We start from the raw sequence: 20960 nt of genomic DNA, 5'->3' as shown, positions 1-20960 counted from the left end.
ACACAAGACTTGTAGTTCCAGAATCTGAGGTTAGAAATAATCCAGTGATTATTACCAGTCTCTTAAATTGTGAGGAACTATAATTAAAATAGAGCCATAGTGGGGCTGCATAGTTTCTTCTCCTCCCATTTAATAGAGAACTGAGGCAAGCAGAAGTCCTTATGAGAGATTCACAAGCAGCTGATAGAAATCTAAGTCATAAACAAGGCAAAGTATTTTATTTCAGCTCTTAACACACGCTGGAGAGGAGCCAGCTCCAAAGAAAACAGAACTGCAGTAGTTGAGACAAGAAATGACAAAAGCATATAGGTAAAGTCTTAGCTATGCTATGAAGAGTCCTACAAAGTCTTCCGTCGTTTAGAAATTTTTTTCTTTATATGTAAGTTTTCATTTACAATTATTATTTAAGTTAAAGGACATAAATAACTATTGGGTTCTGCATTTCATAAGTACTGCATTGCTTGTATAGCTTAGTAACAAAACTTTCTCTCCTTTTACCTGTTGATTTATAAAGCTATTTATGTTTTCTCCCCCTTTTCAGTCCACCTCCCCCCCATTAAATTATGCAATTAAATCTATTTATGACACAATAAGCATTTTCATTGCAACATAGCAATACGAAACAAATTCATAACTTCTCTGCAGATTTATACAGCAGTAAAAGATATAGGAAAAGAAAGCATATAATTTATTGTAAAGGCAATAAGAAAACCACTAAAGCATTTTTCATAGAAATGAAATTCTCAAACTCACTATCACACAGCATTTTTTAAATAGGGACAATCCCTAAGTACTCATTTCAGAGCTTTCAAAAAAAATCAATTTGATTACCATTTTGCAAGGGAGTTTTTTTGATTGATTGTTCTACATTTTTTCCCCTCAAAATTCCATGATGATCTTGTTGGGCATTTATTTGCTTTCAAATTGCTTTTCCCTAAGATTCAATATCTCAGGAAGAAACAAACCCAGACTCTAGCATCAAACACTGAGCTTTAATTCATCCAGATCATCCCACTCTTTCAGGCACCACTTTGAAAAATTCAATTATAATATAATCTAACTATTAACAGTTCATAGTAGTTTGATACACGTAGTTTGTTTATCCAGCCAAATAAACAGGAAAAGGTATATGAAAAACTACTTGAAAATAAGCAAACTTATCAGTTTTTCTGAGAAAGTTAGCATTTATCCCCAGGAATGTTAGATAAGCAAATAAAGCTCTACGTGTAAATTACCTGAACATTACATAGACTAAAAGTTATTCTTCTAAGAATAACAACTGAGAACAGGCAATTAATGCAGAGTCACAACTGAGTGTTAGCCATTGCAACCTGGTCTACATGAAGCTTAAAGAATAATACAGTCGTATATAGGAAGGATATACAACTAGCATATGAAAGGCCCTGCCTCAGGCTTTTTGTCCAGAATGGAATACAAAACTATAGCTGCTTCTGAGGCACAGATGGGAAAAGTCTACAACTATAACTGATCAAATCTATTGGTCTTCACAAACTTTACTTTTTTACTACCTGTTCCCCCACCCGCAATGAATTAAAACTTGAAATTTTTGGAAGGTGTTCAGTTACCGCACATTTGAATCAGAAATGGCTCTCTACATATAATTAAAAGCTTTCTGGTTTAATGCTTTAACTGCTGATACTTGTCGGTCAGATGTTTTTGTTTAGTTATCTAATACAAAAGGCCTTTCTATTCATACAGTCCTGCAAATTCAGTCTATCAGACACAGACAGCAGAATTCTGCTTCAGAATGGTCCTGGCATCACTAAATCAGACAGCTAAATGCACTTTGGTAACATTTTTGGACACTTACAAAAGACCGTTGCTCAATTCTAGAACATCAAGTTACATCTAGTACCAACAACAGAAAAGATTAGTTGAGAAATAAGTATCTCCCGTGACACAAATAACTTCAGACATACCTGACAAATACATATACCACTACTGAGCAATGCAGACACTGTTATTTTATTGAAAGCACAAGGAGAATTAATAAAATTAGTTCAATGAAGCAACATAAGTAGGCTTAAACAGATACAGAATCAAATATTCATATTTCATACTAGTTGTACAAAAAACTTCACACTTAGTCAAAGATTTTTTTTCTCCTACCCTTCAACATATAACCCTACATCAAAAAAAGTTTTTTTGTTTTTTCTTCTGTGCTTTTTAGCATAAATTCAGAAACCAAATACTCCAGAGTAATGGTAACACACTGTAGTCCAGTTATTGTTTTATGCCTATTCTGTTCCATGGTAAGATTCTAATTTCTCTTCTGCATCCAAACACAGTAAAGCTCCCAGAGATCTCATAATAGCAACTGTTCTTATTTTTCTAAAGCTTCTGACAAGGATAAGTTTAAAATATTTTAAGAGAGCACAGGGAGTTCTACTTGAATAGAACCTAACATTCTGACACAACTGGTAGGTGAGCCTACCAGGGGAAGTGCCTCGCTAGACCTACTGTTCACAAACAGAGAAGGACTAGTGGTAGATGTGGTGGTCGAAGGTCATCTTGGGTTTAGTGATCATGAAATGGTCAAGTTTTCAATTCGTAGTGATGTAGGGAGTGGGGTTAGCAAAACCTCCACCTTGGACTTCCAGAGGGCGGACGTTGGCTTGTTCAGAACACTGGTTGAGAGAGTCCCTTGGGAGATAGTCCTGAAGGGTAAAGCGGTCCAGGAAGGCTGGACGCTCTTCAAGAAGGAAATCTTAAAGGCCCAGGAGCAGGCTGTCCCGAAGTGTCACAAGTTTAAAGGGTGGGGAAAATGGCCAGTGTGGATGAATAAGGAACTTCTGATGGGACTTAGGAATAAAAGGAGGGTTTACCACCTTTGGAAGAAGGGACAGGCAACTCAGGAGGAGTACAGAGATCTCATTAGGTTACACAGAGAGAAAATTAGGAAGGCAAATGCCTAGTTGGAGCTCAACTTGGCAACTAACACTAAGGACAACAAAAAAACTTTTTATAAATACATCAACAAAAAGAGAGCCAGGGAGAATCTCCATCCCTTACTGGATGTGGGGGCGAAAAGTTGCAACCAAGGACGAGGAGAAGGCTGGAGAGCTGCCCAGCAGAAAAGGACCTGGGGGTGCTGGTGAACGGCCAGCTTAACATGAGCCAGCAGTGTGCCCAGGTGGCCATGAAGGCCAACAGCATTCTGGCTTGTATCAAGAATAGCGTGGCCAGCAGGAGCAGGGAAGTGATGGTGCCTCTGTACTCAGCGCTGGTGAGGCCTCACCTCGAGTGCTGTGTTCAGTTCTGGGCCCCTCTGTACAAGAGGGACATTGAAGTGCTGGAGCGTGTCCAGAGGAGAGCTACCAGGCTGGTGAGGGGTCTGGAGACCAGGTCATATGAGGAGAGGCTGAGGGAGCTGGGCATGTTTAGCTTGGAGAAGAGGAGGCTGAGGGGAGACCCCATTGCCCTCTACAACTCCCTGAAAGGAGGGTGTAGAGAGGTGGGTGTTGGCCTCTTCTCCCAGGTGAATAATGACAGGACCAGAGGAAATGGTCTGAAGGTGCGGCAGGGGAGGTTTAGATTCGATATTAGGAAGAATGACTTTACTGAAAGAGTGGTCAGGCACTGGAACAGCCTGCCCAGGGAGGTGGTTGAGTCACCATCCCTAGAGGTGTTTAAGAAACGTCTAGATGTGGCACTTCAGGGCATGCTCTAGTGGCAGAGATTGTAGGTTGTTTGGTTGGACTCAATGATCTCAAAGGTCCTTTACAACCACGAAGACTCTATGATTCTATGATTTCCCTTTCTTCACATGCATAAAACATGCTTAAGGACAGCGTTCCCTTGGACATCTCTAACTCAAGGAAAACACTTGGAACCACAACCCTAACTAAAAGCAGATAGTGAATAATTATTTTTCCCTTCTGAGTGCAACATTAATGTAATTAAAATCACACCAAGGAGAACTGTTTGTATAATAAAGAAATTCTTAGCACAGGACAACACCTTAACAGCTTGATTCTAAAAGTACCAGGAAGATAAATACACTCCCGAGCAGTTCATTAGGTGAAAAGATTATTTCATCAACTCCCTTCTTACTTGTATAATTTAAAAATCCCTCTAAAACAGACTGATTGGATCCAGCCACACAAACTTCTGAAGCTATGGCACAACGTATGACAAACCCTGATTGTCAGTGTCATTCTTCCCTATTATTATCCTGACATTCTTTTATTAGGAGATTTCCTTTTTCTTCATTTTGCTTTAATTTAAAAAATGAAGACAATATTCTATTTAAATTTAAAAATTTAAAAATTAATTTTAATTTAAAAAATGAACTCAATATTCTACAGCATAACAAAATGATGCATATGTACATACATGCATGTTATTTATTAAAAAAAACAAACCTAACATTTCACCACCTATATGTGAAAGATGCACTATTGTCATATACACATAGTTTCAAGAGTCTGATTCTCCATTCCATTATACAAGTTTCCTGAAGTTTACCTTCAAATTAAAGAACAAACCCTAAAGAGATTAATTAGAACATCTTAAGGCTATAGCAACTGACAGGCAGGCCTGCAAAATTACGAACAGCCTTATTATTCCTTGTTATACCATAATATTTAATAGAAAATAAATTTAATACCATTTTATTTCTTAATAATTTCGTTATTAAATATTTATTATTATGGATTAAAATTTTAAACTAAATACTTATATTGAACTTTTATCATACAACCGCCAATAAGTCCATGAATGCTTTCTGATGGTGTACACCTTCATAATAGTCAACCTGTCTTCAAAAACAAGAAATGCTTCTCATCCTGAGTCAATTACAAGTCCAAAATCCTATTTTGTGGACGTGCTCAAATTTCTACCTCTTTCTCCTTATGTTGCATGGAGTGACCTCCTTAGAGAGAGTTTCTTTCAAATCCTGCCTCAAGCAAATACTTCGGCAAGTACGTGGAACCTCTGAACCGAGTTCATTATCCACACAGCTTCTGTAAATTACTTTCTGAAGTCGTCTATTTCCCTCTCCCAAAACTTCAACATGATTAATTAGATGAGCAAATACATAGTATTTCTGATATGCAGACACCAGATGTATCCACAAGGCTATGTAATTTTCTCTTTGCTGCCTGAGTGAATAACTGAGGAGTCATAAAGCATACGTGCACACAAACCCTGAAGAACTGCACAAGTGAATCTGGACTAAGTAAACTTCAACATTAGGGGAAAAAAAAAAAAAAAAAACCAAACAATCTCTCTGATACACTTAAGCATAGGCAATATCCTCCACAGCTCTCATCCCTGTTACGAAAAAATCCACCCTTAAGATTCACAGCATCGAGCAGGCCAGATTTATGCAGCCTGTAGCCCAAGTTACCATAGAAATCCAGTACAGAGATGCCTTGAACAATATTACTAGCTTATGCGGTTGAGCACATGCACAAAATAGAAACACGTAATGCTAGCATGTATTGACCAGAATATGAAACTTTTTCTGCACAGCAACACCCTAACACACAAAGCTGCTAACCTCAGTTCCATAATTCCCTTCAGAGCCACGGTTTGCAGGCTCCCAGACATTTCCATCCAGATTTTCAACAGTATTTTCCATTTTCCACTTTTCTATGGAAGTGACAACAAGATCTTTTAAACAAGAATGTCTTCTAAACTGTAAGGCAAGTATACCCTGCCAGGAGGAATATAATGAGCAAAGAACAGAATTCAACGAGGACTATCAGCTGTCCTTAAAAAGAAGAAACAACCACAAAATAAAGGCATCCTATCATTCAAATTATATCATCAGAAGACACATACTTCATAAATACATGATATACTGAAGATGAGCTTGCATAACTAGTTAGCTTATAGGTTGTCATCATCTCAGAAAGCCTTCTAAATATTTCTGGTGTGTTAAAAACAAACAAAAAACAAACCAACCAAAAAAAACCAAACAGAAAAAAGAAACTGAAAGAGAGAAACTCAATTCAAAACCATAATGAGAAAGTTTTCAACATGGAAGAAAGTCACTGCCTCTTAAAAATATGTAGATTTTGAAACATAGGATACCTGAGAATTTCCTTCATGAAATAGTGTTGTTTTATTCAAAAAAAGTATGCCTTCAAGTAGCACCAGAGTAAGTGATATCATACACTGGTCTAAGCCTGCAATGGTATAACTATGAAAAGAACAAAGAATATTTCTTTTACTAAAGTTCTTGTCCAGCTATGCTCGTACTCACCAAAATTAGCATATGTTAGTTTTGTCTTCTCCCAGCCTTGAAGCACAATAATTTACCTCCATGCCCAGTGAATTACACAAAGACAATGAGGAAACTTGTAGATTAGAAAGTTAGAACGTAAAACTAGAATATCACACATTGCTTTTTTGCCAAGAAAGTTTGCACCAGATGATCTTTTGCCAAGAAAGTTTGCACCAGATGATCCTTGAGGTCCCTTCCAACTTGGTATTCTATGACTGCACAATGCTTTCCTTGATCGTCACAAAAAAACAGACTAGACCTTAATTGTTGTATTTAAAAATAATGAGTGAGATTAAGCATGTCCTTCATCTGCTTTGGTTTTCATTAGCAGAAGGAAATAAAAAGTCAAATTTATCAGGATGATAAAGAAAATAGTGACTGTGAAGAGCAACAGGTGATGTGTCAAAGACCTGCTTACAACTCTTTTAAAGGAATGTCCTTAGTAGCTAAGAACTTCAGCTACAGGGGTTTTTTTAATAATAGTAGGTAAAGCTTTTTAAGATTTTTACTGAGCATGATCTCAAAACTATCAAGACAATGCAAAGGAAGAATTCAGAAGACGATGTTCTCAAATTCCATTTCAGTGCAACACTGAAAGTCTCCATCATTCCAAGAGAATCTAACATACACTGGCTCCGCTTTCCAATCCAGTTGTTACTTATAAATGCAGTCAATTTAAATTAGAAAACCTAAGTCTAACTTTAAAGGAAGATTCTGCTTACTTTCAGCTGCCTGTCACCTCAGAGTTTTGTGCTAGAGAACAGATTTCTGAATGCATACAAATCCCAAAAGCAGTAAATGCACTTCAAGAATGTATATAAAATTGAAAACACAATAATCCAGCAATGTTCCCGTCTGTCAATGAACAGCTTTTGTGAACTCAATATATTAAGCTGGGGTTTGCTTGTTCCCTATCTTACCGAGGCCCCTTTAAAAATAAGAAGACAGACCAACTACAAACTCAGTCCAGCTTTGATGTCCCGACTCATTTGAATGGAGAACGCCTTTCAAAATCAATTCTCTATGTATTCATCAACCTCTAACCTATATTGGCATTTACACCTGCACTAACAAACGCCCCCTGTGTACTCACTGAATGATACACAGTATGACTTTGGAACAGTCAGTCTAAAAATACCATCACAAAACTCCTCAGCTATGTATCCATACCTGAATAATAAGCTTCAAATCCTCTCCCATATATGATTATGTTACATAGTAAAGGCCTCTGAAAAAACAAAGCACTTCAAGATATATTGTATATCTGCAGAAAAAAAAATGTACAATTTAAAAATAATTCAGTCTTCCTAAAATGCAGACAGGGACAGAATTACAGAAAATTGGATAAACTCACAAGCTTCCATTTCAATTCAGTAACTTGTTATGTTACCTTAGACAAACACACAATTTAAGGTTTCCTACCTGTAAAACAGCTAGAAAAATTAGTGTCTATTTCTCAAGGCCATTGTGATGACTAGCTACCCAGTGCCTAAATAAGATATCCAGATACAAAGCATGATACAGATGTAGAAGTATGTACTTCCTTGAATATAGCTAGGGTTGGGGTTTTTTCCCCATGAACACTGAATTAGTATAAGCCATTTGGAAACTAAAAAGTCCAGAAAAAAAGTGTCCTCTTGATTTTAAAATAGATGCTCACAGATTATTCCTACAGGAATTCCTACAGAAAATACCTAGGAAAAAAGCCCAACACTTTAAATACAATTTTTCTGAATGTAATACTTACATCAGCATTAGGTTTTAGAAAACATCTGCAAAAATATTTTCTAACATAGTTGTCTTATTACAGCTGTGCACACAAGTGCAAATTTGTATGTTTTCAAAAGCAGACATTTGTTTGTCCAGTATCTGCCATTTTTCAAAAACAACTTCCAGCTCCTGTTCAATGTTTTAAGTTACCCTTTAGAAAAGTCTCAGTTGACTTAGGAAGCAAACAAAGCAGACCTGAGAGAACTACAGAAGCACATGGCTTAATTACAGCAGCTCTACGATACTTCCTATGAAACATACAGTTCCCTCTTCCCCATAACTGCTTTTGTACATCTTGCATATACCACATATACATTTGATTATCAGGTATCCTCCAAAGTACATTCATCAATTGAGCTTGCACATACAGACATGAATGTGAGCTATTTTGTATTTGTTTTGATTTATTGTATTGGATTTTTCTTTGTGAGAAATGCATACTTCTACATACACACACAGTTACTGTATGGATTCAAAAAACTATTAAAGGTGCAAATTATCCTACATTAGGATTCATTTTTACTTTTAGTTTTGCTAATAAAGTTATAATTTTCAAGTATTCCTTTACAAAACTCAGAGCATCTCAAAGTTTTCTTGAGTTTTGAAAGCGGAGATGCATTATCAAGAAAATAAAGCTTGGCATATTTTTTTCACCAGTACTATCTATTACAAAAAGGAAAGTATTTTAAATTGCAGCATGACTAGCAAGATATTTTTCTTGTTAATTCATCTCTGTCCTTGGACCGGGGGCAACAATCAATGAAGACCATTTCTCTTCCTGTTCCACAGTGCCTCATGGTTTGCTTACACAAAGCTCACCAAAGCATCTAAAGACTTTACTAACCCCAGCTCTCCTCCCAGGGTCTTGACCAAAATCATTGCTTCTCACACTTTACTGCCACCGCTGGTAACGTACATAGTTAAAATCTGGTCCTTCTCTGATACTTCTGATTGTTCTTCAGTCCTAGCTTCTGCATCCCAATAGTTACATGACATACTGAACACGATCCACTTTTTCATTGAAGGCAAGTTTATTAGCCTTCAAGGTAACAGAGAACAAGCTGAAAACTTGGAAAACAGGGGAACAAACATACATCTATGCATAAAATACAAGTACATGTCTATAATAAAAAAAAATAAAATAGCTACATTTAAAGACTATGAATCCAGACTCACAATTCTATAATAACATAATGCAATCATCCTACAAAGCTGGAATGGATGGTCCTTTGATACTGATACAAGAATGTCATAATTAATATAGAACATTGTATTTCTATAAGTAGAGCACTAACTCATCAAAATATCTGTTAAGTACTGTAACGTATCACAATATTTTGTTTGTAAGATTTAATTCTAGGTTGGGCATTGGGTCTTTGGGGGTCTCACCTTCTCTAATAAAAATCTTACCGGTGACAGCCAACGTGTAATTTTTTCCAAGGATTCTCTTGAATAAGACAACAATTTATTCTTCAAATATTCTGCAATAATACAGACTTGCGAGTTTTAGATCCACCTTACCTAACGAGGATGCAATTTTACTCATTTGTTTGAGATACATGGCACAGTTTGGACAACAGTACTTCATCCCATAGTATTTATCACATTCTAGGAAGAAATGCATTCTCTAAAATTGTACCTGGTTTATTAGCTTTCCCTCATCATTACAGTCGTGGGTCACCTCAAGTCTTTAACCTTACAGGAAACGTTATTTCCTTTTTACAGATGAGACACTGAAGCACATAAATTACAGAAGAAATCCATAAGAAAATGCAGACACTAAGTGTCATTTTATGTGTCTGCATCCAATCTTTAAGTACTTGTTCTGTTGCCAGGTAATCCTAGAATATCCTGGCTTCAAAATTCCCTACCCAAATCATGATTCTCAGGCACATGCTGCTTAAAACTCGGAAATATTCTACAGCTAGCTTGTTTCTAAACATCATTAGCATGAACAAAATAGATATTTTGTGATCATGTGATTGTAGTAGCACATTTCCATCCTTAGCTAAGAAATATAAAATACTGATTCAAACAAACTGATCTATTTCTTACAGATGAGTGACATAAGCTCTAAATTTTGGGAGAGATTTTACAGTGACTTCATTTTTTGCAAAATGCTGTTGCATTAACAGCGAGTTTAAGATGTTTACCTTAGAATATTCTGTAGTACTGGTGGCCAAATTACTCTTTAGAGGTCTACAAGCTTTAGGCTTTTCTGTCTGCAGGACACTTCAAAGTCAAATGCAGTTCTTGCACTTTGTGAATAAACACTAAGTAACAGACAGCGTTGAGCTCAGTTCTATCACTTCTCAATAGGGTGTTGCTCCACATGGAGCTCTGAAATCAATGCAACTCTTACATGCATTCATTAGGCTTTTAATAATACACAGGGCAACCTATAATACTAGTTTGAAAATTCCCACTGCTCACCCACCTCACATGAAAACACACCCTTTGCTTATAGTTTACTATTATCCCTTTATTACTGTTAACAGCTGCAGTTCACGGAGTGCCTGTGTTTTCAGGCATTATCATCATTTATTCCTCCTTACATCAACTTTGTAGCATGTTTTCCAAGACTAGACTATACAGCTAATAATAAATTCCATGGACACTGACAGATGATTAGTCTTCAATAGTACATGAGTTTTCTAATGCATTTTTTTAATTTTCTATGTAGTAGTGTTTTAAAGTAAGATTTTTTTCACCAGCACTTCAGTTACTATGTGTAAGAATATCCTAAGGATATTCCTTTAGCATCTCCTATTACCTCCTACCTTTTCTGCCTACATTTTCATACAACTAAATCAATTTTAGTGCAGTGTGACAAACTGATCTCTCAAAAACTACTCATACTCATTTTAAAAAGATGACATGAACTATGGTAATGCCTTCCAAAATATCATCATCATGCCTTCTTTTTGGTTAGGGGAAGTAAGAGATACACAGCATGAGACTATTTATTTGCCAAATTAAATTTAAAACACAATAAATATTAAATGCTATAAGTGGTACCAGCACTTATGTATCCTTTATGGATAGACTTAAGCATACATTCGATACAACTGAGCTTTTTACACACCCACAGCAATGGCAACCAGCCTTTGGTGCTGTCTGAAGGCCTGACGGGGTCATCAGCCATCTGTTCCCACACTTATTTGCTTAAGTAACGAACCACTTAATCTGCAAACAAACGAGACACCAGAACGCAGGAGCCCTTTGCCTAACTTGCATTTCGATTCAATCCTATAGGTGGCCTCAGATTTACACACAGGAAGGGACTCTGTACATTGTTAATTATCTATTGCTTGAGGGGGGAAAGAGGGGTGTTCTTAGAAGAGCATAGCTCCATCCCGAACACATGCACGTTTGTAGCCCCACAATTAAATATCACTCTGAACAGGGGAGGGTGTGTTCGGTTCACAGGCTAGTTTGAGAAAAGCAGGGCCATGCATCAATCACTTGGTATGAGGATGCAGCAACTCTGAGAAGACTTGTGAGAGAGAAAATAACGGGCTGAGCTAAGCCAGCACAGTGCTAAGCTTCGAAGCATCCTCCGCAGCTGCACACAGCAGGACACTGAGCAGCAGAGGAGAGGTTACTCAGCTTCTATGTTTCACCAGTACCACCATTACCAAAAGACAAGCATCTAGTTTTGGCATTCACAGCTCTAAAATAGGGAAGGCTAAAAACTGAGAGAGCAATCAAGGATGGAAAAACTTGTTTTATGTTGAGATGACTCAAGGAACACTCCTCCATTCTCAGTGAGGAAAAGGTGACCATATTTTCACCTACATAGGAAACATAGATCTGACATACTGAAGGTCCTGCGATGAAGGCCTGACTCATGAGAAAATTCAAAGAAACAAAAAAAAGAGGTAGGGTAGATTTTCTGGATTAGGGGAATCACACAGTTGTTTTTGCTAGTTATAGAAAACTGTGAAGATAAATAACCCATGGAAAAATTTTGAATATCTGTAGTGGGATTTCAGACAGTGGAAGTGTTTTTAGACATGTACAGATGCTTTTCAAAACCATGTGTTCAACTCAAACAGGAATTAATTCAGAGTTACCCTACAGCCTACATAAATTGTAAGAACAGGTAATCACCGAGTTCATTTCTGGTCTTGTCTACAAAAAAAACATGAAAAACCCTCACCATTCAAATGGCTTAGTGGTGGACTTGGTAGTGTTAGATTAACAGTTCGACTCCATGATCTGAAGGGTCTTTTCCAACCTAAACGATTCTATACAGGAAGCATTAAATAACAACCAAAAATACACTCCAATAAAAACCTTTTTTTTTTTTTTTTTTTAAGTTTTCAGAAAGATTGCTTTCCTTTCAAAAAACAATTTTCAGTGCAGATTGTTTAGCTTGTAGAAGGACTGTAGTATGATTGTATGGCTTGTGCTTCTACATTTCAAAACAAGATTTGAATAAAAAAAAATTTATTCCTTACAAATTCAAAATCTCTTTATCATACAAACTATCATTGTATTTTAAAATTTTAATACAGACAGAGAGAATAACTCACATTGGGAAAAAATATTTTTCCAAGCATCACCACTAAAATACATTTCAATAAAGATCACATTTTAAAAGGATAAAAATCATAATCACTGATGTTTCCACTAGTTTAATTATATTAACATTCACATGTTGATTTATAAAAAGGCAATTTGCAGGTGTAAAATATCACACACAATTCCACTGATGTTAATAAGAATAGTTATGCATATGTCTTGAATCAGATACAGGCCATGCTGATGACAAAGGCAGTTTTGCAACTGATAGCCTGACTCAGGAGTTCACCCTGCGTAATAGAAGTTACACCAGTGTAATGGTGATGTTGTTTCACATGAAAGTTAAGGCAAACTAAGCCTGTACAACTTCTAAAGGGACAATTTTTCTTTTCCCATCTACACCTGCTCATTCCAGCTACCTCCTTTGTGTCAGCAAGAAACTTTTGCAAGTGAAGTAACATGAGGAAACTGAGATGGCTTTAAAAAAAGTTGGCTGGGAGGTGGGGAGGTATGTTCCTGTTGATACTTTCCAACTCTCAGCAGGAATGTTAATGCTTACATAAGAAGCAGAAAGATGTAATCAAAGAGAAGCATGAAGGATAGTCACCCCTTTTCACAACGGCATGAACTTCAACTGGCTGCAGCTAAAACTAACTTTTTTCTAAAGATCGATTCTTATACAACATTATTGTTCATTTACAGTCTGCAATTTAAGGACACTTTCCTTGCGTGAGTCATTCTGAAGACAGCAGAATTCGGAGTTTTAGATAGAAATAGGGATTTTTGCCTGGAATAATAAAGTTTGATACCCTTTTAACACTTCAGTTGTGAAGGTTCTTGTACTTGTAAACTGTTTTGCCCTTGAGGAACACAGAATCTTTTATAGGAGCTCTAGAAATTAAGAAGAACATGCAGGAGGTAATTTAGAAGTGCAATAAGAACATCTGGAGACAAGGTTTAATAATCAAGCAGATCAATTTGCTCTTACTCACACCGTAACAACTAGGTATCTAAGACCAGGCAAAGCTGATTAACTGAAGTGTAGGTACTCAAAGGTGCTCACCTATTCTGTACAATCTGCTTCATTACATATGCCAATTGGGACCCACAAGTTACCAAATAAACAACAATAACTGTCTGAAGACACAATCTACTTTTTTAAAGACAGCGTTTTAGAAGATTGGTTACTTCCAGTCATTCAGGTACTCACAAACTTAAGAGAAAGAGCAGTTTCATGCTCAATTTTTTCTTTAACACTCTTCTACACACCAGTGTACAAACCACAGCTAGAAAAAGGGGTAACTTCCTGCTCCAACCTGAAGAAAACTTTTTTTCTTCTAACAAGTCATTCTGTGAGTAGCAAACCTAATGAAACCTGTGTTCCTGTAGTGCTGCATCTCAAGATTGACTGACTTTGACATCTAAATACGTAGAAGCTGCGACTGCAGCTTTTCCTGCAGTTGGGCCATTCATAATGTTTGCCTCCCTGAATTCCCTGAAGTCTCATAATACAACTGATTCAGGCAGCCTTTCCCTCTCCCTGCTGCCCAAACTCATACCATCATAAAAACTGTAACTGACCAACGAATTCAAAGGTATAGGATAGGGGAGGGAAGAGTGGCAGATGAAGCATTAAAAGCTTCATTTCGTTAATAAATCAATCTATCAAAATAAAACTGGACACTGTGCTTTCATGCTTGTGTTCTTGTTTACATCTTGGGAACTGTGCTGTTTGAAGCTCCCCACTATAAAAACAGAACCTGCTCACCCCTGGGCTTTCTCCTCTTTCACCTGTCTCCTGTAGGCAGGCAGGCAGAGTTCCTTCCCCCTCTCTTTTTATAAGAAAGTTTCCCTTTTTTATTTTGGTAACAAAAGAATAATTAAAAAAAAAGTTTTTGCATTCTATCAGAGCAGAAGGGAAAAAAACAAGTTTGAGAAGGAAATAATCAGAATTGCATCCATCCTTAGCAGAGAGTAAAATAGTTTATTGCCAGGCAGAGATGAAGCCTAAATCATTCTGAAAAGTGACTGATATGCATGTGAACACAATGCAGTAAGAATAACAACACTTCCATTTATATAACGGGTTACCACATGCTTCACAATACAAGGAATAAATACAAAAGTTGATAACTAAGAGTCATAAAATAGTGCTAGAGAAACTTTTTGCCTATTTTTACCTCCCATACACCCTTCTTTCATCCAGTCCAGAGCAACATTTGCAAAGTAGCCTACTTACTCTGTAGCTCTCTTACAGGGAAAAGGCAAGGTTACCATAGTATTGTCAATTAATTTTGACACCTGCTTACTAAGGTGTCAAAATAAGATTGATCAATTATTTCTGACGTCTCTCTGCTATGTTGTTATTTCTCAGTCTAGAAAAGAAATAAAACAGAACCAAAAATACTACACATCTTTTGCCAAAGAATTAACGGTCCCAAGTTACCCCTAGGTAGAGTGTTTCTCTTACAATAAGTTTCTGATGGTTGCTAATGCAAGTCACTCATTCCTAGAGGAGCAAAAATAACTATACTCCACTTGTACGAAGAAAAATAAAGATCCCTTTATTCTCAAGTGTTTTAAGTTTACCCTTAAAAAATCTGTTTCCTCGAATAATCTAGTGACAGAAAACAGGGTTTACACATGTCCTATTTAGGTCATTAAAAGCTCAGTTTTAATCTTGCATAACAGAGGGGCACCAAGGCACTTCAAACTGCTGAAGCCTTAGAACAATGTAAATGTTTAGAGTAATACACAGGGTTCAATTAACATTTGTGTAGATTATATCTACAACCCATAAATTAACTGTTGATGCAGTTACAATAGCCAAGCACACTTTTCAATCTTTATGTCATTCTGAAACATTCTTCATAATAATTCTTGCTGACAGAAGCAAGTGCTGCAAAAGTTATATACATCCAACATAACTCATCAAATGCAAGTATTGCTGCTGCAAAAGCCCAGCCATGGCTATTTGTGTATAAAACACATACTCACCCTTCACAGACAAACAGAAACAACACACAAGTGTTCCACAAAACTAAGTCAAACCATCAACTGCCACAGAAGTCAGAAAGGTCTTCAATCACCCAGCCATGAGGCAGACTAACATTCATTTTCCAACTCTTCAGCTGGAAATACACAGACTTGACTCATCATGCATTCAACATCCCTCTGAATTTTCAGGATTCAAAATACAACCACTCCAAGTTGCTGCTTGCGTTGTAACAAATGTTAACATATTTCATGCCATCCCAAACTCACAAGACTTGAAAAGCTTTAAATCTTGGAATGCCTTTTTTCATTGCAGAGTGTATTTTGCTTCTAAGAATAAAGATTAAAGATGAGCTATCAAAGATACCACTGTGAAAAAGTCCTCAGTAAAAAAATAGGTCTCTAACATAATAGAAACAGCTTACTTCTGTGATAAAAATGCAAGCATCACTGTCACTTCTAAAGCTAAGCATGAAAGAATATAGAGGAGTTAATAAGAAATATATCCTGATTTCACCAAAACTAACAGCAGATGGATTAACCACTGTGTTACTTTAGCTCAGAAGAGCTGCCCTTTCAACATTCAGGCAGAACTTCCTCTAGGTGGGGATGGATTATTAACTTTCTACCAGAAGTGAAAACATAACCACTCTGCCTCCTCACTTGACAACTACAACCAATGTAAAGAAACATAAATGTTTCAACAGATAATGAAGGAAATACCTGTAAGGACTGGATAAAGGCTCCAGTAGCCATTCAGAGAATCTACTAATTCACATGAAGCTTTGAAATCTAAGAAGTAAAAATTTGCTTCAACCCTTGCACTATTAGAGTCTGTTGTGAGTGGCATCAAGACAAAGGACACAAGTAATCTCTTTAAAGCAAGGAAATAATAGCTCTGCAAGCCTGTCTCCTGCAGATCCTCACACACAAAGAAGATTCACCTGGGCCTCCTCTCCTTGCTCTCAATCCATAGGCAATTAGCCCATTGTTCCACTGCACAGAGCAGGACAAACCCCAAATCCTCCATACACACAGGCAACAAATGACCAACTTTAAAATCTTATTACCAAGTTCTTATGCAGATAAGATTTGCTTTATATTACCTTTGTAACTCATTTATAATCTCACTGATGGACTAATCCCCCAGGTATTACGAGTGAATAATTTCTTTCTCTGCAGCGTGCACATTACTTCAGCCAACATGTCTGACTCCAGCTACTCCTTAACTTCCCAAGCTAACAAGTTACCGGATTTACTTTTTGTTTATTTAGGAATAAGTGACCTTGGATTAAAAGTTTAAGAGAGATGTAAATTATATATCTTAATTTTATAATCCAAAGAGAAAACTGAACTTAAACACAATTTAGAAGAGACAATTATTGATATTTTAACCTTTAAAAGTACTTTTCCAAAGACAGAATTTGAATTCTCTAAGACACAGCCTCACCAATGTACTGTTATTAGCCAGATATTAGAACACTTTCCAGCTACATATGTCAATACACTTAATAGAGTTCCTTCTTTTAAGCGGTGTTTTACAAGGGAATGAAATGAGATGTCCTGTCCAAGGTTATAAAGCGAAATAACAGCAAACAGTATTCTTCACAGACAGTCTTTATACTGATACCAAAGGGGGCGGGGGGAAAATGACAGCCCTATAAATTAAGTCTTCTTTTCCACTATGTATACAAAAGCAAGTGTCAGGGTGCGCTTCCTTCTTACTGATCAATGACTCGGTATCACATTCACTTTTCAGAATAAGAAGGTAGTTCTAGCTCCACTGACCACTCACTCCTTTACAAAAATATGTTATTGTTTTACAATTACCATTCTCTCCTCTCCTGCAAACCTTGTCATGAGTCATGTACATTTCACTAAGTTACACTTATGTTAGCCCGAATGTGCCTAACTAATATCCACTTAGCTAAAACACTTGAAAGAAAGGGAGGAAGACTGGAATGAGAAAACACTTTCACTCTCCAGAAGGAAAAAGGCATTCAAACCCACTAGTAATTTTTGCTCCCTGGGCAGCCCCATGAAGTGCCCATGTCACTTCCATGACAGTTCCAGAAGGGACAGCAGCGACACAGCTTTAGGCCGATTTCTCCTTGTCTCTCAGTTCCCATCAAGTGGAGCAGCCTATTTTCAGCGGTAAGTCAGCGGGTACAATTTTCCACGGGAGGACTGTCCCCTGTGCTCTTAGAGGGAGGGATCATGAGGTGGAGGAGCCTATATAATCCTTAACTTCTGTCACATACTTCCACCACACATGAACAAAAATCATCACAGACACGAGCAAAAAAAAAAAAGCCAGGCAAGTGAAAATGACAGGAAAAGGGTATAGGGAGAAGAAGAAGGGAGTCGTAATAAGCAGAGACTTACTTGAACCTGCCCTGGCAATGTTGGCACTGGTCGCCCACCCAGCCCTGGTCGCAGACGCAGGTGGAGTTGACACAATGACCCGAGAAGCAGATTTTGTCGCAGGACTTGGACTGGGACACCTGGGCATAGAGGGCCAGGTACAAGAAGCCGTAGAAGAGCAGCCAGCTGTTCACATCCAGAAGCGAGGAGAAGCAGCAGCAGCAGGAGGAAGGGAAAGGTCTCCAGCCGCCCAGGGGCGCGGGGGCAGCTCCCGCTCTCCGGGCGCCGCTGCCCAGCTCCATCTTCCCGGCAGGGGCCATGGGCCGAGGCGCGGCCGGCGGCGGGCAGCGATGGCAGCGCCGCCCGCGCACCCCGGGCAGGGGCAGCTTCCCCTGAGGAGAAATAATCCAGCCAGGGAGATTCAAACCCCCCGCTTCCTCCTCGCCTTCCTCTCCTCCCTCCCGACCCCAGCGCTGCCTCCTCCGGCCCCTTCAGCCCTCCGCGCCCCCTCACTCCCGAGGGGAAGCCCGGCAGCCCTCAGCCATCCGCCCCTTCTCTTCGTCGTCCTCCTCAGGGCTCATCGCTCCTGTCTTCTTCCATGGAGGAGGAGGAGAACTGCCTCTTGACCTTGTGTTTTCTCCTCGCCAGAGATGCCCCCCACCGGCGTACACACACACTACCCTCGGTCATGTAGCCCCCCGACTCCCCTCTTCTCCTTTGTAGTGCCTCTGCCCGCGGCACACAGGCGGGCGGCGGCGAGGAGGAGCGCGGGGAGGCGGGGGCCGCCGTCCTCTCACCAGTCAGTCAGCTGGGAAGTGAGGGCGGCCGGGCCCCGGAGCCGCTACGGCATCCCGCACCGGCGGGAGGGGGTGGGGCTTGGTAAGGGCTGAGGGGCTCTTATCGCCTCTCCGTTATTCGCCCTGCAGGGAAGGGAGGCGGGCGGGAGAGAGAGGAGGGTTAATAGCCCCTCCGCGTCCTGGATGACAGCTTCCAAGCAGCCATTTTTAAAGGCTAATTGTCATCGCCTTTCTCAGAGCCGCCTGCTTGCTCGAACGCCCCCCGCCCCTCGGTCCGTTTGGATCCGTCCCTCCGCCCGTCCCTTAGCGGCTGAGGGAGGAGGGCCCGGCCCGGCGCGCTGAAGGGGGAGACCGCCCACCCCTCCGTCCGGCGCGGGGAAGGTGCAGCCGGGGTGATGGCACACCGGCAGCTGCCGCACGCCGCTCCCGCCGCTTCCCCTGCGCCCGGCGACGGCGACCTGCGCTTCCACAGGCACCTCTCTCGCCCGCGCTTAAAACAAAAAGGCGGGGGGAGGTAACACGGCCCCGGGCCCGCCGCGGGCCGCCCGCCCGCACCTCACGGCCCCGCGGAAGGGGAGGGGGGGAGGCGAGGGGGGGCGGCTGCGGGCCGGGCTCCGGCCAGCGGGGAGAGCAGCCGGCGGCGCTGGTGGCTCCCGGCCCGCCGCGTTGATCCTTCTCCGCAGGGAGACGTTTACCTCAGGTGGCCGCGTTTACCTCAGGTCCTGCAAAGTTCAGAGGCGGTTTTCTGTGAACTCCTTACGGCTCATACGGGGAGAGGTGTCACAGCTTGTTTGGAAATCCTTACCTTCCGAGGGTTTACTCCATCTTCTCATTTTACGGTTCAAATAACCTTCCGCTTACAGCCTGATGAGCGGTAACAAAAGTTCCTGGCTTTGTAAACGGAGCAGTACAAAAGTAATCGTTGTAATAAAGTTGCATAAAATGTCCTTTTTTTTCTGCAGAATGAGCCATACACATCCCTTCTTTTTCAACTCTGCTATAGCCTGTTTTCATTTTACAATTTTTTTGCAAGAAAAAAATAAATCTTGCTGTCAAGCAATGAAGAAAATAACACCAATCAAACCCTCTGAAACTTTCTTCTAACGCTGAAATTGAGAATTTATGACATGATGTCTCTCTTCCAAGCAGATAAAGAAAAAGGGGTTTAACTTAATCTCCTGATACCATCTCCAAACAGATAGGTCCAAAGTAACCCATGTTAGAATCTGAAATCAGATCCACATCGACCCTTCTCCAGGTTCTGCAGGTCTTACCCTTGGAGTGTGGAGGAGTTATTTGGGGTTTGATTTAGCCTGTATTCCCAGCCATACCGTTACATCTTCACCTGAATTTCCAAAAAATCAAGGTACTACATCAGCACAATAAGATCCAGCAGTATCCGTTTGTACTTTATGTGATATGAGTCCTACCAAGATCAGGATGTCAGAGCTAAGCACAATACAAACATCACAGAGAAACAGCCTGTGCCTCAAGGAGTTTACAGTCTTGACGGAGGGAATACCTGAAAGTGTGTGGGGAAAACAGAGGTGAGAAGTGATTTGCCCAGTTTCATTCCAGAGGATGTCAGGAGGCCCACAAGCCGGTCTCAGTCCAGGACTCTGTACATTGTCCTCCTAACAGAGCTGAGATAGATCATTGTTCTGCAACAGACACATTTCTTAACTATTAGACATGTCTTTGTGCGTGTTTTGTAATGAATTGGGGAGTTCATGCAAAGAGAGGAAATGGAAATTGTGTTGCTGCTTTATATTTTATGTAAAAAAGCTGAGGCTGAAGCCTTTGTCGAACAGTCTGCTAATTGTACAGTATTACATGTGATTAAGGCTGCTGAACAACTGTCCTCTGTTAAATAACATTGTAAAACCAGAAATGCAGGAGATTATAGTCCCAGACACAAAGTCAGTTCAAGACTACTCTCTAATCCAGAAAGACTTTAAGCAATAGTTTTGCTCACCATGGCAGGGAGATACATTCCTCCTCCACTTTCTCAATTCCTTTATACCAACCAAAAAAGTTCTAAAGCCAGCACCATCTTTTGCTCAGACTGAAGGAAGATTTTGTTTCAGATCTACAGAAGTCAGCCAAATTTTTGAAATTAACATTCACAGCAAAGCTGAGCTCTCAACAATCCTTTACCAGGCAAGAGATCTCTTCAATAACACAACGATCAGTGTACATTTGTTCATTAAATGCCAACTTTCTTCTTCAGTAATGAATACAAAGAAAAAAGAAAA

General features: G+C 39.5%; 1 protein-coding gene across 6 annotated transcripts in view; it reads right to left on the bottom strand.

The window, feature by feature from the left end:
• Nucleotides 1-18690, bottom strand: part of ATRNL1 (attractin like 1) — a 523801-nt gene extending 505111 nt beyond the window's left edge. For all 6 annotated transcript variants that reach the window (XR_008467222.1, XR_008467223.1, XM_054207467.1 and 3 more), the window contains exon 1: nucleotides 17930-18690. Coding sequence is in view for 4 of the 6 variants with exons in the window: in XM_054207467.1 (XP_054063442.1) it covers nucleotides 17930-18228 (299 nt within the window). In the remaining 2 variants the exon portion in view is untranslated. The remainder of the gene's footprint in view (nucleotides 1-17929) is intronic.
• Nucleotides 18691-20960: the final 2270 nt, after the last annotated feature.

Source organism: Rissa tridactyla, chromosome 6 (assembly GCF_028500815.1).
Source record: "Rissa tridactyla isolate bRisTri1 chromosome 6, bRisTri1.patW.cur.20221130, whole genome shotgun sequence".
NCBI classification, from domain to species: Eukaryota; Metazoa; Chordata; class Aves; order Charadriiformes; family Laridae; genus Rissa; species Rissa tridactyla.
The sequence above is the reverse complement of the archived record's forward strand: the minus strand, read 5'-3'. Positions and strand labels throughout refer to the sequence as shown.